At 41.7% G+C, this 24,583-nt stretch overlaps 1 protein-coding gene across 1 annotated transcript in view; it reads right to left on the reverse strand.

The window, feature by feature from the left end:
• Positions 1-24,583, reverse strand: part of Atxn10 (ataxin 10) — a 141,997-nt gene that overhangs the window by 23,659 nt on the left and 93,755 nt on the right. The window contains exon 10 of the mRNA XM_028878139.2: positions 8,388-8,451. Coding sequence (XP_028733972.1) covers positions 8,388-8,451 — 64 coding nt within the window. The remainder of the gene's footprint in view (positions 1-8,387; positions 8,452-24,583) is intronic.

Consider the following 24,583-nt stretch of genomic DNA (forward strand, 5'->3'; position numbering starts at 1 on the left):
GTTGATGCTCAGCATGAAGCTTGCCCTGAGTGTGTACAGCCATAAGAACTATGACCACACACAGGACAGCAATGACACAGCCAAAGCCACTCCACCTACCAACTCTTGTCTGGATGGCATCAACAACCTTCCTGGAGGTCACCCATCTTTCCTAAGGCCTGGACCAGTTCCAGATATGTCAAAGACATTCAATAAACACTGCCAGAGACAACAGAAGAGAGTTCTAGGTACCAGGAAACCTGGGCACACTTCAATGTTTAAGTTATGGAAAAGGCAGCAACAAAGGAGACAACGAAGAGCCACTGAAAGAAGAAAACAGGGAAGGAGAAAAACAGAAGCCAAGAAAGGTAGTATACTAAGGGCATGATAAAATAAATAATAAATAATTCTGATAAAATAAAGTCATAGGGCTGGAAAGATGGCTCAGTAGGTAAGAAACTCTGCTGCTCTTCCAGAGGACAGATGTTTGAGACCCAAAACCAATGGTAGGCAGCTCACAACCACCTGGAACTCCAGCTCCAGAGGCAGTCAAAACCCTGTCTTCTGGTGTGGTGGTATTGTGTTCCCCAAAATATTGTGTACCCTAATAAATTTATCTGGGGTCAGAGAACAGACAGCCACTAGATACAGAGGCTAGAAAATGGTAGCACTCACACCTTTAATCCTAGCATTCCAGAGGGAGAAATCCATCTGGGATCTCTGTGAGTTCAAGGCCACATTGGAAAGAGCCAGGCATGGTGACTCACGCCTTTAATCCCAGGGAGTGAGTCTTTAATCCCAGGGAGTGATGGTAGAAGGCAGAAAGATATATAAGATGTGAGGACCAGAAACTAGAAGCATTTGGCTGGTTTGGCATTCAGGTTTTCGAGCAGCAGTTCGGCTGAGATTCATTCTGGATGAGGACACAGAAGCTTCCAGTCTGAGGAAACAGGACCAGCTGAGGAACTGGCGAGGTGAGATAGCTGTGGCTTGTTCTGTCTATCTGATCTACCAGCATTGATCCCAATAACTGGCCTCAGGTTTGTTTTATTAATAAGAACTTTAAAGATTCCTTCTACATTCTGGCCTCTGTGAACACCTGTACATGCATGTACATATCCACATACACATAAATCAAAACAAGATAAATCTTAGAAATTATTAAATCACATAGATATAGAGCAAAATATCCACCGATTCTGGCAATATGTTGGAAATGTGGCCATTAACAAACCATGAAATTTATAAACACACTCTGTCTCTGACCCCTTTTGAAGTCTCACTGGAAAAAAAAAATTGGGGGTTGGAGGTGTTTTGAGACAGGGTTTCTCTGTTCAGTCTTTGGCTGTCCTAGAATTAGCTCTGTAGACCAAGCTGGCCTTGAACTCACAAAGATCCACCTGCCTCAGCCTCCTGAGTACTGGGATTAAAGAAGTGCACCACAATCACCTGGCATGAAAAAAAAATTTAAAGGCACAAATGCATACATGTAAGATTTTAGACGCTAGGGCTGGAGAGATGGATCAGCAGTTAAGAGCATTTGCTGCTCTTGCAGAGGACCTGAATTTGGTTCCCAGCGCCTATACTAGGCAGCTCAGAATCACCTGTATATCCAGTTCCAGGGGTTCCAACACCCTCTTTTAGCCTCCATGGGCATATGCATACATGTGGTACACATGCCTCCTTCCCTAACATATACAGATAAAATTAAATAAATATTTTAAAAATGTTTTAAATGCTAAAAGGAAAGAGACAAGAAGTTAACAGACAGACAAACTGACTGAGTAAAACCAGGGAGGACAGCACAAAGAAGAACAAGAAAGTGATTTGAAAGGTGATCACATGCACATATTCAATTACAGGTGAAAATGGGCCCCATCCCCTAGAAATGAAAAAACAGTACCTTAGGGTTTCTACTGCTGTGAAGAGATACCATGATCATGGCAATTCTTATGAAGGAAGACATTTAATCAGGGTGGCTTACAGTTTCAGAGGTTTAGTCCATTATCATCATATTGGGAAGAATGGAAGCATACAGGCAGACATGGTGCTGGAGAAGGAGCTGAGAGTTCTACCATAGATTGGTAGGCAGCAGTAAGAGAAGTAAGCCACTAGGTTTGGCTTGAGCTTCTGAGACCTCATAGCCCACCCACAGTGACACAGTTCTTCTAACAAAGCCACACCTATTCCAACTAGGCCACAACTAATAGTTTCACTTCCTATGGACATATGGGAGCCATTTTTTTCAAACCACCACAAAAAAGAACCCCTAAAAAATAAAACAAAAGAAATGTTTGCAAATTTAAGAAGCAGGTGAGCCTAGGGACTAAGGAGACAGCTCAGTCCATGAAGTGCTTGCCTTGCAAGCCTGAGGACCCAGGTTAGATCCTCAACAGCCACAGAAAACGCCAGGTGATAGCACACACTTGTAATCCCAGCACGGGGGAACTAGAAACAGAATGATACTGTGCTCACTGGCCAACCAGCTTAGCCTAACTGGCAAGCTCCAGGTCCCAGTGAGTCTCTGACTCAAACAACAAGGCAGATGGCACCAGAGAAGGAATGACACCTGAGGTTCACACACACACAGACACACACAGACACACACAGACACACACACACACACACACACACACACACACACACACACACACACACACACACACACACGGCAGGGGAAGTAGGTGGACCCTAGTGACTCTCCTTCATCTCAATAGAAGACTGGAATAACCCATTAAGTCAAGCAGCAGGTTAAAGAACATGGAGTACACATCAGAAAAAGCTAAGAGTAGAGATAACCTTCTGGGGAAAGAGGGGATAAATATAAGCATAAATAGGATAAAGTCAAGTCCCTAGAGCTAGCCTGACAAAATACAATCACTACACATTTGAGCACAACAATAGAAAAGTTGGAGGCCAAAGGAAAAGATCTGTTAAAAAAAATCACACTTTAAAAATCATGTGTGCGTGCATATGTATGACGATGTTCATGTGCAGGTCAGAGGACAATTCTGTAGGTTCAGTTCTCTCCTTCCATTTGAATATGGGTTCTGGGGATCAAACCCGGGTTGATAGCCTTGCATGGCAGGTGTCTTAACCCCACGAGCTACCAGCCGAAGAAAAACATTTTCAAATAAACTCCGACTGTCCTCCGACAATGAAGCCACATTAAAGGAAATTCTAAAAGGAGGAGAATGAGTCCAGGCAGAGGGGCCGGAGATGTAATTAATTAAAGAGAGGAAAGTGATAAACAAATAATGACATTATACAACAGAAACAATACTTACTTGTTTATTTTTATTAATTGTGTGTGTGTTCACATATATGCCATTGTATGTGTAGAGGTCAGACAACAAGTTGTGGGTATTGGTTCTCTGATACAAAGTGGATTCCAGGGATCAAATTAAGGTGGTCAAGACTGGCAGCAAACACCCTTACCTGCTGATTTATTTTGCTGGCCCAAGAAACACTTTATGAGGTTCCAAATACAGAACCAAACATAGCATAGCCAGAGCATGGGAGGGGTCTCAGTGGTCCTGGACTACCTAAGAAGAGGGAGTAAGGGGCCTAATATTGGAAGATTCTGTCATGTACTCCACTTGCTCAGGAAATAATGCCAACAATTAACAAACGAGCTCATGAAAGTAAAAGTTTATGACCAGCAAAGGAAATAATTCATCAAGTACAGAAATGGTCTACAAAATATGAGAAGAATCTTTGCTGGGTATAGATCTGACAGAGGATTAATATCTAGAATATACAAAGAACTCTGAAAACTAATTACTAAACAACCCAGTTAACTTAGCTAATAATAAAGTGAGAGACAATCCTCAAAGATAAAGAAAGTATGAATGCCCAATAAATATCTGAAAAAAATGTTTAACACTTGTACCCATCAGAGAAATGCAAACAACAAACAAACAAAAGACACTGAGATGCCGCCTCACCCCAGTGAAGATGCAGAGAAAACTCCGAGAACCACAGACACTGGTGAGGATGTGAGAAAAAAAAAAAAAAAAAAAAAAAAACCCACAAAAACAAAAAACCCAACCAACCAACCAAACAAACCCCTCTTAACTGTGGTGGGGTTTAACCAGTCCACTCACTATGAAAATCAGAATGGAGGTTCCTTAAAAAACAAAGAGCAAAGCTACCAGCTGACCCAGCCATGCCAGTCCTGGATATTTATCCGAAGGACTCCAAGTCAATCCATCACAGAGACACCTGCACATCAATGCTTACTGCAGCACTGCTCAGAATAGCTAAATTATGGGATCAGCCTACATGTCCATCAGCAGAAAGGATAAAGAAATTGTAGTGTATGTATAGATAGGAATTTTTCAGCCATAAGGAAATCAGGTTTTTGGCAAGAAAATGGGTGTAAATGGAGACAGTCATATTAAGCAAATTAAATCAGTTTCAGGAAGACAAGTATGACATGTTTTCTCTCATTTTTTGGCCCTAGAGTTTACAGAAACATACAAAATTATATATATATATATATATATACATATATATATATACATATATATATATATATATATCTCAATCATGTGAAAGTAGAAGTAGAACTGTCTATAGACACTATGTGTCCAATGAAGGCAATGAGTGTAGATCAATACAAAATCATCTGTAACCCCAGTGCTGGAGAATGGAGGTAGCAGTAACAGGGAGGTTCGTACAGCTCAATGGTCAGAGGCCTGGCCAAATCTAGGCATTCCAGGTTCAGCGAGAGACCCTTTCTCAAAAAATAAGGTGGAAGATAACTGAGGAAAACATGCAATGTTAAAGCTCTAGACTCCACATTCCATATACTTGTACACAAATGTGTATTCCCATATATACAAGCACTCCCCGCATGAACATATATGTAACACACAAATAATAAAAGTGAAAAGTGAAAGACAGTAAGAATGTACCAATGGCTTCATCAAGAACATTATGTTTTGGGTATGAGTACAAATATAACACACACAATTCAGATGGCAAGTGAACATGTTGTTTAATAAAGGGTTCAATTTTTGCTTGTCTCATGAAGCAGGATCTTGCTAGGTAGCTAGTTACCTCTGCTTTCTGAGTGCTGGGTTACTGGTGTGCACTACCACTTCCTGGCCAAAGAAACATTCAGGAGATGCTCAGTCCCTTTAGTAATGTACAATGGGGAATGGGGTCTGCAGTCTTAATTGCAGTGCTGGACCTCCGAGGGAAATGAGATGGCAGTACACAAGAGCTAAATGCTCAAACCATGAAGTATGCAGGCAGTACCAAAAGGTATCTATTACAGTATATGGGGCTGGCCTGGAGAGACAGCTCAACAGTTAAGAGAGCTAGCTGCTCTTGCAGGGAACCCATGTTCAGTTCCCAGTACCCACACAGCAGCTCACAACTGTCTGTAACCCCAGTTCTGGGGATCCAGTGACACCTTCTGGCCACTGTGGGCACTGCATTCATGGTGTGCATATATACAGGCAGGCAAACATAACTACAAAATAAAAAGAAATAAATCTTAAAAAAAAAAAAAAACCCACAGTGTAACATTTCCATAGACAAAAGCAACTACAAGAAAAAACAGTTCCAAGGGTGGAATAAACAGAATGCAGATCCTGGGCATAGTGGCATACTACTTGGAACTGAAGGAGGACCATAAAAAGTTTGAGACCAGACTAGGCTACATAGCAAGACCTTTTTTTCAAAATTAAAAATCCAAAGTGTGGAGAGTGCCAGAGCTACAGTTCTCCCATTAAATGCCTTCTGAAAAAGAAAAGCCATTAAAATGCATTATTTTCTTTCTTTCCTTCTTTGTTTGTTTGTTTGAGACAGGATCTCACTATGTCGTTCTGGCTGTGGCTGTCCTGGAACTATGTAGACCACCCTGTCCTTGAACTCACAGAGATCTACCAGCCTCTGCTTTCCCCAGTTAGCGTTAGGAGTAAAGGCGTGTGCTAGCACACCCAGTATAAACGCATTATTTTCAACAAAACATTTAAGGAAGAGAAGAGGCACTGAGGAAGAAGAACAACTGGGAGGTGAGGAGTGATGTCAGGGTACTGAGATAATTCTCAGGACACCTGCTGCGAGCAAAAGCAGAGGAAGAGAAGCAGCTGCGCACGTGCACCCATGGGTGAGGTGGGCAACATGATGTACACCATTTCTCTATTTGTTTTGGTAACCAGATTTTTTTTTTTTTTTTTTTTTTTTTTTTTTTTTTTTTTTTGGTTTTTCGAGACAGGGTTTCTTTGTGTAGCTTTGCGCCTTTCCTGGAACTCACTTGGTAGACCAGGCTGGCCTCAAACTCACAGAGATCCGCCTGCCTCTGCCTCCCGAGTGCTGGGATTAAAGGCGTGCACCACCACCGCCCGGCAACCAGATTTTAATTTACAGCTTATAACTGAAAACGAACCACTGGGGTGTAATGCCTTCTCATTTCTGACAATTCAACATTGTTTGCCTTTTGCTCTGATACTTCAGGATGTAGCTCATCTTATTGTAAACATACTTTATATGACACTAAAATCTGGTGGGACTAATAAATGAAACTGCAAAGAAATATCAAACATACTAAAATTACTTATCATATTCTCTTTTCTTAATGATTAAGAGGAGAATCGAGGTCTCACAATGCTGCATTATTGCCACAAAAGCCAACTGTCTACATGGATATCCATGATATGCTTTAAAGTAATTGTTCTACTGCACGGACATGTGCATATGATTTGGCTGCATACGTTCATCTCATCTCAGCAACGACTACGGAGGCAGTGCAGGAGAGCCAACTACTCACAAGCTTAAGTCCTGACTGACATTCAGGACAAGTGATTGGGACTTTTGGTTTATTTCCTCATCTACAAAATGGGGTCTGATCATACTAGCTCCTGCTTCCGGTATTGCCAGAATTAAGCAAGGTCATACCATGTTGGAAGACACGATAAAGAGTAAACAAAGGGGGAAGCACTGTGAACATGACGCCCGTAGCACACTGGAACACTCCTCTTTGAACTTGGTAAAAACAAGTACTGATGCTAAAATGCTTCTCCACTCTCAGTTTAGGGAGTAAACTGTGGGTAGAGTCCTGGTCAAGATGAACCTGCTCTCTCACTGGAAAGATATCTACTGCCCCCACCAAGGAAAACACTCTTCTTTTATCTTTCCTTTTTCTTTGAGCTAAACAGCCGTTAAAACTCTACTCTGAATACTCTGTGGTGTGGTGATATATTCTGTACCCCCAATATACTATGTACCCTAAGAAACTTATTTGGGGATCAGAGGACAGAGCCAGCCACTAGATTAGACATAGAGGCAGACAGTGGTGGCACACACCTTTAATCCTATCACTCCGGAGGAAAAGATCCATCTGGATCTCTGTGAGTTAAAGGCCACACTGAATAGAGTCAGGCAGTGGTGGCACCCACCTTTAATCCCAGCAATGCAGTAGCTGATGGCAATGTATACAGTGGATCCATTCTTTTAAGCCTTGAAGGAGGGCCTTCTGAGGCTCTTGATGTGGCTTTCCCTGACCTCAGGAGCTGCTGTGCTCTTTAAGATTTTATATTATAAATTGGACAAATGGCAGTATCTTTAGCACAAATATTAAGCATTTCTCTGTTTACTCTGAAATGTGTGATTATCTTCTTCGTAGAAGTCCCCAAGAGAAGGTTTTCCTGGGTAAAGTACCCCTAAAAATCCTAGGCTGGGCTCCTTAATATCCAACCAAGCCTTATCCTCTCAACTTTCAACTTCATAAGGACTCTTCTTCCAATGCAAAAGCACAGGTCATGCAGGGCCCAGAGCAAAGGGCAGGACAGAATTTGGCTCATTAGGTAAATTCTTATAATTAAATAGGTTTCATTTCAAATCTAAAGAGGTTGCACCAGGTCCCTGACTAATCATTGTACTAAATTAGTTTTATTTGGCATCATGACCTAGTGCACTGAAAAAATAATCAAGATCTCATGCAGAACACTAGTCAGGAAGGATGGACAACAACCCAAGAAGGGGCAGAGATCCCACCTCAGCAGCAGGGGGCTGAAGGACAGGACCTTAACAAGGAAAATGAATGGGCACAGAAACGTTCTTATTGCTAGAGTGCATGTGCCTCGTGCTTCTGTGCGGTCAAGCCTTTGTTAATGTAACGCTGACTGACAGGAGTCTAAGATCTCTACAGTGAAAACAAGCCTAGCGTTGTATGCTTATTCCAAGGACCACACACATACTTTGGAGATGACATATAGCACAGAGGTGGAATGAGCTGTCTCTGCCACATTTTTAGTCACATGCTGTTTTCAGATGTCCTGGTTACCTTGAAAATTAGCTCACTGTACTATGAGTGAGCCATCTTACATACTGAACAAGCACCAAGACAGGGGCAAGCCAGGCGCTAGCGCCTGCTCGTGGGCCACAGTCAAGGATACAGGGGTTGTTGTCATCAATATTGCTGCTGTCCAGGATCAGAGGAATGCCATCCAGTTCGTTCACCTAAAAGGAAAGAAAATGGACAACCAGGTCAGGATCACAGAACAGATGACTCATTTCACCTCCCTAATTTCCTGATTATAATATTGTTATAATCAACTACTACAACATATAAAAGCAGATATATAGGGGTTGGATAGATGGCTCAGTCAGTACAGTGCATGTTTTGCAACCATAAAGACCTGAGTTTGATCCCTAGAACCCATGTTTTTAAAAACAAACAAACAATCCCCTACTCCAACAAAAAACCAGGCACGGTGGAGCACACTTGTAATCCCAGCACAAGGACGGTGAACAGTCAAGTCTAGTCTAATTGCTAAGCTTCACATCAATGAGACCTTGTCTCAAAAACAAAGCAGCTGGCACCAAGGAATAGCACTGGAAGGTGCCCTCTGGTCTCCAAGTGCAGATGCACACTCATGCATACAACACACACAAAGAGAGAAGCGGGCATATGAGCACAGAGATAACTTTATTCTTTTCACTCTTCCTGAAGACAGGGCATCTGGGGCAGCCATATTCAAAAAAGAAAAAAGAAGTAGATACACTCTAATGATGCCTTTTTTTTTTTTTTTTTTTGGTTTTTCGAGACAGGGTTTCTCTGTGTAGCTTTGCACCTTTTCCTGGAACTCACTTGGTAGTCCAGGCTGGCCTCGAACTCACAGAGATCCGCCTGCCTCTGCCTCCTGAGTGCTGGGATTAAAGGCGTGTGCCACCACTGCCCGTCTAATGAGGACTTTTAAGGATAAACTTTCTATCTGAGCTTTAAGAACAAAGAAATGCTACCAAAATAGAGATCAGAATCCTTTTCTATGATGAAAACAGGAAAAGGACTTTTCAACTAATACTAGTGTCCAGAAATGAAAGTTTTAACATTTGACATTAAAAAAAAAAAAAGACAAATTAAAACTGTGAAGAAATATGTGTAGAGTGTTACAGATTTGTAATATAGTTGCAAAGGATTAGCATTTTTTTCTTTTTCTTTTCAGAGCTGAGGCTGGAATTCAGTGCCTTGTGCTTGCTAAGGATTAGCATTTTATTACAAAACTGAAACAGTCCGAGATTTTTGTTAGTGAGTAGCAGAGGCTACAGGGTGTCAGCAGGGGGACAGGGGTAAACACACACTGGAGATGAGGAGCCTGAGCAGTAATCTAGGAATCAGGAGACAGATGTGACAGGGCTGAGAGCTATGGCCACGATCCCAACCTTGGGCATGTTGACTCAGTTTTCTCATCTACAAAATGGAAAGTTTTTTTTTTTTTTTTTTTTTTTTTTAAAGTCCACTTCAAAGAAAACAGTAGCTGTAGAACAGATTGTGGCTGAGGATTATGATGCTGGCTGACTGTAGCAAGGAACAGGGACTTCTGGAAGCCCAAGGAAGCAAGTATATTTTCAATAGGGCCAAATATATACTTTCATTCTGCACAGTGCTAAACTGCCAACTTCTCATAAGTAAGAGAAGAAAAACAAAACTATTCAGGATTTATTCAGTGCAAGAAAAACATTAAAGAAAAAAAGTAAAATCCTAAAGTCTATCAAGTTGTAAGATTTTGATAGAAGTGAAATCACACACAAATACTGAAACTTAAGCTAAATTAAGGATTTATTAAACATCATGGCTCCACTGAAGCTGTGGGCTCCTAGGTAAACACCTCACTCACAGGGCTGCATTACAAAAAGCTACAGGAAACTTTTTATAGAACCCATTGACTGTTTTCAACGTACACGGACTATTCTAGACACATGACAAATACATAATTATAGACTTAAGAATGAACACAGGGTAAGGTCACTGGGAACAGCAGACATAAATGTAACACCTTTCCAAGGGGGCCTGACAACAGAATTTGTTATTACAGAGCTCAGGTTTATTGCTGCAGCTACATGTGTAGAATGACTATCTGGGGCAAGAGAACAATTAGGAAATTAACGAGTTTTCTTCTGTTAGCACTCCATAAAATACGGAAGTTGTTTGTTTCTTTACCTAACATGTTAGGAACTGATTGTAAACCCATAATAAATGAGTCACAAGTTATAGTTCTCTGGAGGAGCCAAGCTCATTCAACACTTTCTTTTTACATGGTAATGTTGCCTTACAAGACAGTAAGCCTAGCTTAAACAAACATCAGGGCCCTAGAAACAGTGTAGACAGAGGACAGCTAACTGATTATCTATTTCCTTTCAGTCCCACAGGAGCAGGTGATGCTGGAGAAACACTGTAAAGCATATAGGCCTTACAGGAGAGCAAGCTCCTTTGGGAACATGTAGTGGGCTGGCCAAGAAACTACCTTAGTAATCCTGGTTGCTTTGACACTGAATAGTGAATACAAAACCCTGAAAAAACTCAAGAGCAGACACAATACTAAGGTGGGGCAGAATCTTTTCCAGTCAGGCCTTAATGTTTAATAAAAATGCATTCATAACATAGATCTTCAGGCAGACTCACAGATAACAATCTTAAGCCAAAAAGAATGAACCAGGGCTGGGGATGTCTCAGTGGCACAGCGCTTGCCTAGCAAACTTCAGGCCCTTGGTTCTATCCCCAGCACTACAGGTAGGTAGTAGGTAGGTAGGTAGGTAGGCAGGCAGGCAGGCAGAGTCCACATTTTAGCCAGGTGTGGTGGTGCATATTGGTTTGTCTGCAATTTTTAAAAACTGCTTTGCTGCTGTACTATTGGCCATGCTGCTATAAGAAAGCAGCATAGAGCAAATGGCTTATAGGACAGACATCAACTATTTCTCTGCTTTGGTGGCAAAGAGTTGAAGGTAAGAGATCAACAGGGTGTTTTGTTATTGTGGTTATTTCTTTTCTACTGAAGATGGTAGAACAGAATTTGCTTCAGGCTTCTTTTTGGGCCACTGCTGGTGGGTCCTTTTTGGCTTGCAGATTTCTGTGTTGACCATCATATAATGTTTGGCCTATACCTGTAGACTGTATCCAAACTGCTCTTTTGTATAAGGGTACCATTCACACTGCGTTAGGTAGCCCATCTTGCATCAGTTTAACCTCATCATAAATTGGCTAATTACAGCTGAAACGACCATTTCTAAATAAGGTCACATATAGCATTTCAACATAGGAAGAGAAGAGAGAGGATGCAAAATTCAACCAATAATAGCTACTATATGTCTCTCCCAATAAACTTTAAAGTCAGTTTAAAAAAAAAATCTATGAGATTTAGACTGGTATAGTCTAAATAACTTCTACATTAACACCTTGGGAAGAAATGACATCCTTACAACAATGAATTTTTCATTAAATCTCAGTTTCTCTTGGTAACTTTTAGGGCTTTCAGGTCTGGAATATATACTTAAGCTTATTCCTAAGAATTTCACGCTTTATATTGGCACTGTAAAAAGTTTTCATTCGTTGCTAGATATTTTTATTTGTTTGGTTTCTAGAGACAGAGTTTTGTTGTGTGGTTCAAGCTGAGTTCAACTAGAGATCCTTCCAACCACTAGGCCTATATACCTCTTCCTCTCTCTTTTTTCCAAGTGGTTGTTCTAGAGTTCAGAGTATACATCTTTAACTTGTTGCAACCTGCTAATAAATAGCATTATACTACTTCACACACAATATATGTCACCATGCTTTAAGGAACAAACCATGTTTTGTACACAGCTGTTACAACAGAATAGGAAAAGTTAATACTAAACAATGAATGTACAAAGCCAGTATCACGTGGTCTCTAAACTGAGTAAGACAAACCAGTACAAGAAAATTACAAACCCACTTAAACCCTCCCCACCACCAATCCTGTAACTAGCTAGACTGAACAGTCTCCAAAAATGCATCAAGATCAGGCAGCTTTCTCAAAAAATGCAAATATAGCATAGATAAGATGTAGACAAGGAAATGAGCCTCACTGATATACTCAAATTCATTTCAATCTGCAGAGAAAAGTACCAGCCAAGCTCAGCCCTACTTATAATTTCTTACATTCTCAGAAAACCATTAAACTGAAAGAGGGTTATATCAGAGGTCTGTCATGAATTCCTCAGTTACAGTAAGTTTAGGTAGACCAAAACAATACAAAAGTGCATAAACATTATCTGCTTCCAAGTAATGCTGTAGAAAAGTTAATCTGATAAGATGCTAAAATTGGCGCAATGGTGGCGCATGCCTTTAATCACAGCACTTGGGAGCCAGAGCCAGGCTGATCTTTGTGAGTTCAAGGCCAGTATGGTCTACGGACCAAGATCCAGGAAAGGAGCAAAGCTACACAGAGAAACCCTGTCTCGGAAAAAAAAAAAAAAAAAAAAAAGATGTAAAGGTCTTTGGAACATTTTATCTCTAAAGATCAGAGATGCTCAGGAAAGTCATGAGGAGCTGATGTGAGAAGTTCTTCAAGGCTCACCAACAAGACAGAAGAAGTGGAGGATGAAAATAATAAAGTATTAAGACCTGATACAGCTAACAGAGTTGTCTGTTCTTATTTTGATTTTGAACTTTTAAAAATTTTTAATTAAGATAGTTATATCACTCCCTCCATTCTTCCTTAACTCCCTCTCACGTCTCACCCTACCCCTGCTCTGCCCCTCTAAAGTTCATGGCCTCTTATTCTTTAATAATTATTACTTTACACACACACACACACACACACACACACACACACACACCCTGCTGAGTTTGTTTACTGTTGCTTATATGCTTATGTTTTAGGGATGATCACGTGGCACTGGATAACCCACTGGGGGCTCATCTATGGGGAAGACTAATAGTCACTGTTTCTGTCTCTGTCTCTGCAGTCTTTAATTGCCTACAGCTCTTCATCTAGGTTTGTGGCCCACCAGATTCCCCCATCCAAGTTGTCATGCTCAGGTCTAATTTAGGCAGCCATACTGTTGAAATGAGGGGAGATATGGAGGTGTGTGAGAGTGGGCTAACCAGAACTAAGGATGCATGAAAAAAACCTCTAAAGAAAGCTATGTTTGTAAACCAATTTAAGAACATACATTTTAAAAACAGGAGGACTTTGAATACAGATACACTAAATGGGTACACAATGATTCTGCCAGAAGACATGGATTATTAAATAAAAAATTTAATATCAGGTGTGGGATACCTGCTATGAGATATCCCTATGAATAGGACTCCAGAAGCCCCTAAACAACACAGGACATTGCCATTGACCTTGGATGCTAACCATAACTGGATGCTAAGACCCTACTGTTGAAGACACAACACACTTTTGTTGCAGGATACAGAAAAATCAGGGAAGAAATCTTCCTGATGACTAGGTTTCATAGTACCAGAAGGATCTCTGTTGGCTGCTGAGGTAAGTGGTAACCTGCAGCTAATCTTGCCTGAATATCAGCACCTGCCAGGCAAGGCTGCTCACTGGTCCAATAGTGCACCAAGGTTACAGACCGGAGTACTTATCTGCTTTGGGGTTGGATCTGAGGTCTGCTCTACAGGAAGGAATTCAGACCCAGTGCTATGTAAACCTCATCCAGCCCAGGAGGTCATGGGCCTAAGGTGGAACCTACTCTAAGTGTTTACTGCTCTAAGCATTTCTGCTTATACCTATAGATTCATGCTGCCCTCAGCCTTGTTAGGAAAGCTTCTCTCTGCAGTGGGCAGCAGTAACAGCAGAGATTCACAACTGCTCAAAGTGCTGAGAGTGTCTAATAGATGCACAGTCCTAAGGGGCACATCTATTCCACCCATGAGCCCGGCTTCCCCAGACAAAATATTGAAGGGAACATCAGAGAGGAGCAGAAAGAACATAAAGGCCAGAGGATGGGAGAACACTGTGTTGGGGCCATGACATGGTCAAAGCACCCATAAACTCACTGTAGCTATGATTACCTGAACAAGATCAAGTCAACAAGGTGAGTCAGCATTCCAACAGACAGCAGTAACTGGACTCAGTTTATTATTACCAAAACAAAATCAAAGGACATAAAAGGGAACATGTTGGGGGTAGCTGGGGACGGCAGGAGGGAGAAGTTGGGGGTTCCCACAGGAAGTGCATATAATCAAGATTGTTTATATGTATGAAATTGTCAAAGAATAAATAAAAGACATTTTACTAAAATAAAGAGACAAGGGGGGATGAGGGTATACTGCATTCTACCCACAGTACACTTGGGTTTCAGGAAAGGGATGCCTCTCTATTTCTGGGGTAGCAGTATGACTGTGTCCCACAAAGCCCACAAGAGAAAAAGAGGTTAGTTTAGACAGGATCCAAAAGCTCAGTGAGAAGAGACTGTTCCCAAATTTCACTGTCACCAGAGGCTGGCAAAACTCAGATGAAGCAGAAAAGAGACTCTCGGGGCCTTCCGTGTCCCAGACTCCTGTGGTGGCCATGATATGGCAATGGATTCTCAGTGCTGGTTCCTGAGGCTGTACTTCCACAGCGGTAAAGACTAAAGGACTGGCAGCAGGCTAGAGCCGATCCAGACTAGGGGTGGCGGCACATGTATGTACTTGGAATTCTATAGCTCATGGCTACCCTGGGCTACACAAAGAGATACCCCCACGCCCATGCCCAACAAAATCCTCAGCACAGAGACTGATGCATAAAGAGCCGAGCAAACCAGAGCCATGGGAATGATACCAGTATGCCAGCGTGCACATAGCCAGAGGCTGAGCAGACTCAGAAATCAGGCAGAACACATCTTGAACTTACACTTCTTTATATTTTCACACACATGGACAAATGATTTAACTTTAATGTCTTTGGACTTGAAATATCATCTCCTGGTTTTCACGGTTCCCTGGAAATTTGATAATGAGTTAGAATTAATAATCAAATATGGAGTATCTCTTGTGGACATTTGATGATAATGAATTTAGGCCTCTCAGAGGAGTATATTAGAATGGATTACATTATCTGCCTCCAGGCCAGTGTGATTTTTGGAGTTAATGAGATACATGTGTTATTCTGACCCACTTAAAGTCTCCTGGCGGCAAAATACCCACTCCTCTGTAGTGGCTGAGGAGAAAAAAGGAACAGCTCAGTGCTGGCAGGACAGCCAGGAGTGAAGGCAGAGTCTTCTGACATGAGGAGCTTCTTCCCCACACAGGACACCCCATGGCCTTGGGGAATCAAAGGCGAAGCAGCACACCAGCAGACCCCAGAGAAAAGGCCGGCTCCAAACGTTCTTGCTCTGACACACGACATTCCCCAACTTCTCTACATCATAGCACCAACTGCCAGAGGCTGGCAAAATCCAGGTGAAGCAGAATCCACAGAAATCAGAGCTATCTGCTGTTCAGAACTTTCAAAATTACAACAAGAACTATTATCATTCATTCTTTCATTCCGCAGATGCCCAATAACTATTTGCCTTAAAAAATTCTTTGAAGACAAAGCTTCCTTTGTAACTAATACCATCTATGTGCCTACTCCACCTTTACACTCACACTAATTCCAACTAGGTCCTAACCAGTAGCATATACAGAATGAGAAAGAGAAGAAAGTAAAATATAATTGCAGTATATGGTAATGCCTATGAAAGAAAGAAACAGGATGATCTACCAGAGTGATTAGCAAGATATTTCAGATATTTGTCAGAGAGACCTTCTTATAAAATGGTGACAATTGTATTAAGACCTCATCTATGAAAGCAATCTAGCCATGAACATGGACCAGATACCAACACCAGTAGCTTTTAGACAGAGTAAACCAGAAGCAGAAACTGAGGCATAAAGAGCGAGCTGAACAAACCTGAGCCTGACAACCCACACCAGCATGGGGGCATGAAGAAAGACATTGGCAACAGTAGAAGAACTTGGAGAACAAAGAAGTCAAACCCCACACATGTCTTAAAGGGTGTTCTCTGAATCAGCAGCACAATCACCAATCCAGCTTGTTCGGAGATGTAAACACCTGGACTTACCCCATTCAGAAGCTCGAGGCTTAGGACTAGCAAGTCTACGATACAGAATGTGATTCTTGGTTTTTACTGTGACTCCACATCACATGGGAAACTTTCAAAAGTACTGAGATGTCCACAATTAAATCTGAATTTGGGAGGTGATAATCCTAAGCATGTATACATGATACACAGGAAAGCAAAATATAAAGTTGTAGAAACCAGAGAGCAATTGAAGATTTTATGGAGATGAATGGAAAAATCCAATTAAAGGTGTTTTTTCTTTTCTGAGGCAGGATCTCCTTATGTAGTCCAGGCTGGCTTTGAAGTCATGATCTTCTTGCATCAGTTTCCCCAGTGTTGGATTAGATCTATGAGCTACCATACCCAGCTTTAAATCTAGATTTAACTACATAAAGAACTGAGTAGAAAGTGGAAAGTGTTCTGCAGCACTCAGAACACCTGTGAGAAAGCTACTGCAGAAGCAGAACACACAGTGATGTGTGTTTGGGTCACAGGGTTAAAGGGAAATGAAGAAAAATCTTAGGCTGGGACCCAGGATCTGCTTTCAAGGGTAGTGGGGATAAGAGCAAGGAGAAAACACCAAGACTCTTAAGTGGCACTGGGATCTCATTGCCTGAGATTTGGAAGAAAAGTGCTGGGCTGAGCTGGAATATTAAGAATAGTCTTTATGACAGGAGAGATAGATAAAGGAGGGAACATGGGGAGAGACAACTAACACTGAATGCCATTTGAAAAATCCTAAGGGAACCCACTCCTGCAGAAGCTTCCTAGAATATATACATATATGAAAGGAAGCTGAATGGAGTTGCCAAATAACAGGGGAGATGACGCCAAGTAGGCAGGAATGGGTCACACCTTGATGAACTGTTGGCCAAAGCCCCCTCCGCTACCCCGTCCACCCCAAATACCCGAGGCTACTGCCAAGGCTGTCAGTTGCTCAGTATAATCTGATGGTAAGGTCCAACTGTTGAAAATGACACTGACTTACATTATGGAACGTGGAGAAGTCGAGCTGATGCCTAACTAGAAGATTCATCGCTACTGACAAGAATTCATGGTACAGAAAGTACTCTGTATATTACTGGAGGAGAAAGATAAACATCAATATCATCCAGCTACAAACCTGTGACCCACCTGTAAGATATACCAGTGTAATAGTAGCACAAATGTTAAAGGAGCAACCGACCAATTTCGGCTTGGATTTAAGGCCCACTCCATGAGATGGAACCTGTATGTTACACTGCTGAAGTGGCCATGAACCTGGAACTAGCTAAGTCATGAGCCTAGGGGGAAACTTAATACTTTATTTCTGTTAAAGGAACATAGCAGTTTAATAAAAACTTTACAGAGCAGGGGATTGCTTGGCCTTGTATTATTAGAAAGACTGAACATTTCCCCACCAGCTTGGGTTTTCTGAACTTAGGTTTTAGGAAACAAAGGCTTTAACAGCAAAAGCTCTGACCAACTGGTATGTGCCAGGGTCATCCTGAGAGAGCACTGGAACCCATCAAGGCAGGACCAACAGGGCAAGAGCTATGTAGACAGGAAAGATGGGCAAGTACACACCCCACGTGCTGTGAAAGCTGGAGAGTGGCACATAAAGCTCCCGAAGAACCGTGCAGGCTCTGCAAGGGCACAGAGGGAGGCCTCTGAGACCTCATCCCTAAGGAAGCCTCCCCAGCCAGGACACTTCCAGGAAGGAAAGCATGTGAGACCAAATATGAAAAACAATTCACTGTAGCACACAGCCTCAACAGAGAGGAGTCGAGGAGGAGGAGATACTACGATTCCACGGTGAATGCAATTGAGCAGAGGCAGGTTTTGAGAAGCCACTGCATCTTCTCAAGAATATAGCTAGGCTCTTAGTGATCTAGAACAGTGGTTCTCAACCTGTAGGTCACAAACCTTTTGGGGGTTGAATGACCCTTTCACAGATATCTTGCTTATCAGATATTTACATTACGACTCATAATAGTAGTAAAATTACAGTTATGAAGTAGCAATGAAAGTAATTTTATGGTTGGGGGGTCATCACAACATGAGGAACTATATTAAAAAGCTGCAGTATTAGCAGGGATGAGAACCACTGATCTAGAAGGACAAAGAGAAAAATGATTAATGAGAAATATTTTCTAAGTTCAGCTACCAAATTCCAGAAAGTTCAACACATACTATACATAGACAGTAAGATACAAACATCTTTAAATTTGTGATGCCCATTGGTAAATCGCTCCTTTTTTTTTTTTAAACAAACGTGCACATTTTACAAAACTTTCCACCTAACTGGTTTTCCTTATATGATGAATGAAGTCAGCTAGTTTTAAAGAAGCTAAATATATTTCTAAACCCAAGACTTAAAAAATAATCAAACAAACACATAAAATCCACTCCCAACTGTTCTTAAATTAGGAGGAAAGGGCACAGGCAGGAACTCTGGCAACATCTGGTGAATGAAACTCACTCAGTGCATTCCTACAAAAGGTGTCTGGGGCCACTTTTCCCAACTACAAATCAACCAGACACCTTAGGACTAGATGTCAGAAGGTATCTGCCAGGGATCTGGAATGCAGAGCACGACCCTCCACAGGAGGGGCTCTGGCTTAGCCTTTTCACTTCTTGGAGCTTCTCCCAGTCAAGGAGCGATGGCAGGAAAGCCATTGGGGGACACAAGGGCGGGGAGGGAGACTGGCACTGTCACCTGAACAGCGTGAGGAAGGTGACTCACTCTCCTATGAAAGCCAAGGGAAACAAAACCAAACCAAAAATGCTCCATTACAACCAGAGGGTGTCACTTTACTTAATGATGAGAAAACTAACCAGAACAATACTTGGCTTCTACAAAATGCCCTGAATGATGGACATTAATACAATCATTCATATTTATACTTCTACTTATGACATTTGTGTTTCAGTCTTTGTAGAAAACTTTAAACCTGTTGATCCATAAGTAGTGTTAGTTTTCTATGTCTGTCTCTTATTTAAAAAATTACTTATTTATTTTTATTTTATGTGCATTAATGTTTTTCCTGCATGTATGTCTGTGTGAGGGTGTCAGGTCCCCTAGAACTGAAGTTACAGACAGTTGTGAGCTGCCATGTGGGTGCTGGGAATTGAACCTGGGTCTTCTGGGAGAGCACTCAGCACTTTTAACCTCTGAGCCATCTCTCAAGCCTGAATATCATTTCTTTTTTCTTTTTTTCTTTTTTTTTTTTTTCCGAAACAGGGTTTCTCTGTGTAGCTTTGCGCCTTTCCTGGAACTCACTTTGGAGACCAGGCTGGCCTCAAACTCACAGAGATCCGTCTGGCTCTGCCTCCCGAGTGCTGGGATTAAAGGCATGCGCCACCACCGCCCGGCCTGAATATCATTTCTTTTTTTTTTTTTTTTTTTTTTTTTTTTTTTTTTTTTTTTTGGTTTTTCGAGACAGGGTTTCTCTGTGTAGCTTTGCGCCTTTCCTGGGACTCACTTGGTAGCCCAGGCTGGCCTCGAACTCACAGAGATCCGCCTGGCTCTGCCTCCCGAGTGCTGGGATTAAAGGCGTGCGCCACCACCGCCCGGCTCTGAATATCATTTCTTAAAGACAGTTTAATAAAGTAAAATGTCACTCAGGAGGCAGAGCCAGGCGGATCTCTGTGAGTTCGAGGCCAGCCTGGACTACCAAGTGAGTTCCAGAAAAAGGCACAAAGCTACACAGAGAAACCCTGTCCTGAAAAAGCAAAAAAAAAAAAAAAAAAAGAAAAATGTCAAAAGATGACCAGTGACATGTTTAAAGAACTACATGAAAGACCTGTTTTGAAGCAGAAGAAAATATGATTCAAGAAAAGCACTTCTTTAATACATATAAGTACACACTACTTAAAACTACTCTACCTAGATACCACCTCACAGCCACAAGACACAAACTGAGAAAATATAATACCAAAAGAGATTGGGAGCCATGGCAGTGGCTGAGAAAGCAGGCAGCTCTGAGAAGCTACAGGCACAGCTGCATTTAGAACAAACCAACTCAGACAGTAAGCTTATAAAAATATGCACTCCACCTTGGCTACTTAAGGTGCAATTCCCACCCATAATGCATTATCTACAACGCCACACTTCAGTGCCTAAACAAACAGAATTCTGTCCTGAATGCATTTGGTCTTTAATTTTTAACCCACAGACAGAATCTCTATTTTCTGCTGCAATATCAGCTGAGCATCTGGCCCTTAATAAACGAGTCTTGGAGCCTGGTGATCAGCTTGTCTATGACATTAATATCCGTTGGGTCACTAACATTCTGAGTCATCTGGCTATGTGCCACACTAGACTGGGGATGAGCATCTCATAAGTGTCAAACCAGCAGGTCATCCGTTTGGGCGCTGTTCTACACTGAGCATCCTCTGGACATGGTGAAGGAGAAGGCTAATGGGAAACCAAATGCATGTCTTTCCCCCACGTTAGCCACTCACACAGCGTGGCAAGCTGGCAGAGACTTTTGGGGGAATCGTGTGGCTGCCCACCATCAAACAGGACACATGGAACCAAAGCAGACCCTTGAAATGTCTACCTGTTACTAAGATACAGTCTATGCACCAAGTAGATGCAGCACAGAAGCTACGAGCAATGCTGCAAATGGGAAATGGGAGAGCGAAGGGAAACAAACAAACCTATGCCAAGATCTGATTCTCACACAGGTTTGCAAGGCAGCAGTTAGCATTCCTATCAGGTCGATAAAGACCATGACGATCATGAGACTTGTACCAGTTAACTAGTTCAAAGCCACACAGCTTAGTGACCTGCAAAGCTTGGTCTGTTTAATTAAAAATTTACACATTCAATTCTTTTCAACTCCATGAAAATATTTTTCATCTTCAGAAGAAGGATGACAGATGTGCTGACAATGTAATGCCTGTAATAATTATGTCTGTAATCTTGGTATTTGGAACACTAGCACAGTGCGGCCACACAAAGCCAGCGTGGGTTCTATTAACAAAACTCTTGTCTCAAACATTAAAAAAACAAAGAAATTAAGGAGGGAAAGAGGCAGAGGGTGGCTAAAGCATTACCAAACGTACTGAAAAACATCCAAAGTGGAGGAAGCAGAAGGCCTTAGCTGCCATGGGGAGCATCTGACCATGGAAGGCAGAGCAGCAGTCTCAGGTGACCGAAGAAGAGATTTAAAGTTCTAACCTCTCCAATTCTGACCAATAGGAAGGAACACTAGAGAATGTTCTCAGTGCCCACAGGAGAACTTGTGCACCTCACAATATTGATAGTTATTTTATAAAGGATCTCCCATGGGCGATTTTTTTTCCGAGACAGGGTTTCTCTGTGTAGCTTTGCGCCTTTCCTGGAACTCACTTTGGAGACCAGGCTGGCCTCAAACTCACAGAGATCCGTCTGGCTCTGCCTCCCGAGTGCTGGGATTAAAGGCATGCGCCACCACCGCCCGGCCTGAATATCATTTCTTAAAGACAGTTTAATAAAGTAAAATGTCTGCCTGGCTCTGCCTCCAGAGTGCTGACACCTGAAAGTCACAAATCCTTTTTTTTTTTTTTAATACCTGTATTTTATCTAGAAAAAAAAAAATTCATATATTAGATTTTGGTCATTTACTTCCCTCCTCCAATTCTTCCCAGATCTGGGAAAAGGAAAGGGAAAGGGAAAAAGGGGAAAAAAGGGAAAAAAAAGGAGAAAGTGGGAAAGGGGGAAAGGGGGAAAGGGGGAAAGGGGGAAAGGGGAAAGGGGGAAAAAGGGGGAAAGGGGGAAAAAGGGGGAAAGGGGGAAAGGGAGAAAGGGGAAAGGGGAAAAAGGGGGAAAGGGGGAAAGGGGGAAAGGGGGGAAAAGGGGAAAAAGGGGGAAAGGGGGAAAGGGGGAAAGGGGGAAAAAGGGGGAAAGGGAAAGGGAAAGGGAAAGGGAAAGGGAAAGGAAAGGAAAGGAAAGAAAGCAGGGTGGTGGCACACCCCTTTAATCCCAGCACTCTGGAGGCAGAGCCAGGCAGATCTCTGTGAGTTCGAGGCCAGCCTGGTCTACAGAGCGAGATCCAGAACAGGCACATAACTACACAGAGAGACCCTGTCTCGATAAACCAAAGGGGGGAAAAAAAGAGAAAAAAAAAAAAAAAGAAACACACAAGCAAAAACCAAAATCAAAATAAACAAATGACGGATAACACAAAAAATAGCCACACAAAGCAAAATGAGATCTTCCCCAAAAAATCAACTACTATCTAGTCATGTGACAAGCATTTAAAAGAAAGCTGCTTTGCAAAAGATCTTATATTATATTAAGACTAAAGTACACATTAGTCACATATATTACATTTACCAATGTCAGGATAGGGATTAGGAACAGAAAGAAAAGGCCCCAGACAAGACATAAAGTAGACAAGAATACAAACACAGAATGCCAGATCTACCCATGGCAGGTACAATCATAGATATTATCTTGAAGGCTAGAGCCACAATTCTTTTAGTCTGTCCTATACAGATTTTTGTTTGTTTGTTGTTTTTTTGAGACAGGGTTTCTCTGTGTAACAGTCCTGGCTGTCCTGGAACTCACTCTGTAGACCAGGCTGGCCTTGAACTCACAGACATCCACCTGCTTCTGCCTTCCTCCCAAGTGCTGGCACTAAAGGCATGTGCCGCCACCACCTGGCTCCTATACACACTGTACCCAGTAGTTTATGTTTTTTTTTTTTAAAGAAAGAAAAAAAAAACCACATGTACACCATTCTTTGAATTTTAATTTGCTAACATGCACTAAAGTATGAAGCTTGTATGAATTTCTCTATGTGCATTTGTTCCGTCTACTCACAGCACCACAGAAAACACTGCAGTCCCTCCTTGCTGACAGAGCAGTAACTACCACTTAAACTTCTCTCACCTTGGCTTAACTCAGCCTCTTCTGAGACTTTCTCTGTGTTTGGTTCCTTTCCGAGGACACACTACCACCATCCTTTGTCACTGTTGTGTGTTAATGACTCCACAGTATGAACGCCCCACGTGCTGATTCATTCCGTCAATGACAGACATTAGGTTGCTTCTAGTTTTTGACTAATTATGAATGTTCATATACATGTCTTTTAGGAGGCTATGAGGACTAATTTCAGTGTGTGTGTGTGTGTGTGTGTGTGTGTGTGTGTGTGTGTGTATACTGCTGCTTTAGCAAAACAATATCACTACAGCTTAGATCAGTAACTCCAAAGTCCCATGTGTAAAGTGTTGATTCTCAGCCTGGCACTACTGGGAAGGGGGACCTTTAAAAGGGTTTCAGGTCATGGGGGACATGTTCTTCCAGGAGACTTTCCTTTTTTATGCTTGCTGAAACCATAAAGTGAGAGGGTTTTTTCCTTCATGCATTTCTGTAATGATATGTCATCAGAAGCCTAGTGACAGAGCCAATAACCATGGGTCAAAACTTCCAAAAGTGTGAGTCAAAATAATCTTTTTCTGTTAATAAAGTGCTTATCTCAAGTATTTGTTACAGTGAGGAAAATCTGACTATCATTGAACAGGTTTACTGAAAAGATTATCTTTCTATACTTTAATTGGAAATGCTAGTTAATGCAATCTGGGCTAAGAGCAAGGGAGCTGTTCTTAGTCACAGAGTAAAGGACTGACAGCAAATCCCTTCTTGTTTAAACAAGATGGGTGGGCTATTGGGCTCATAGGAAATTTCAGAGTTGAGTCTTTTACTAGTCTACAGCTATTACCAAGGAATCATGACCAGTCCTGACCCTCCTCCATCTTTGGTTTCTGTCTGTTACCAAGTTGAAATATACTCTTTGAATACCTTTCAGGCCCACTTTCCCTCTCCTGGTGAGGAATCTGAAAACAGAATGGCAGACATTCGAGTCTCGTGTGTTCTAGGAACTTGTTAGTATTTTTCCTCATTTAATTTTACCATTTGTTTTCATATTGGGTGACTTTATTCTACCCTCAAGTTCACTGGCTATTTGTTCTGCTGTTTCTATGGATTAATTATTGAGCCATGACGTGAGGTTTTTATTTTTATCTCAATTTTTGGTGTTTATTTGTTTTGGTCCTAAAGTTGCCATTCAGCTTATGAAAATCTGTCTTCTACTCTGCTGAGATTTCCTTCTTTTTTTCCAAGTATGTCCACACCTGCTCCCTGGAGCATCGTTATGATGGCCATTCACAATCTTTGTCAGTAATGTCAACATTTATGTCATCCCGGGTTTGGTGGTCATTGGCTGCCTTTTCTCATTTAGGCTCAAGTTTTCTGGATGTAGTATAATGTTTGATTCTTTCATATGTGTTTGTATATGTGTGCATGTGTTCCCCAAGA

This window comes from Peromyscus leucopus, chromosome 20 (assembly GCF_004664715.2).
Source record: "Peromyscus leucopus breed LL Stock chromosome 20, UCI_PerLeu_2.1, whole genome shotgun sequence".
NCBI classification, from domain to species: domain Eukaryota; kingdom Metazoa; phylum Chordata; class Mammalia; order Rodentia; family Cricetidae; genus Peromyscus; species Peromyscus leucopus.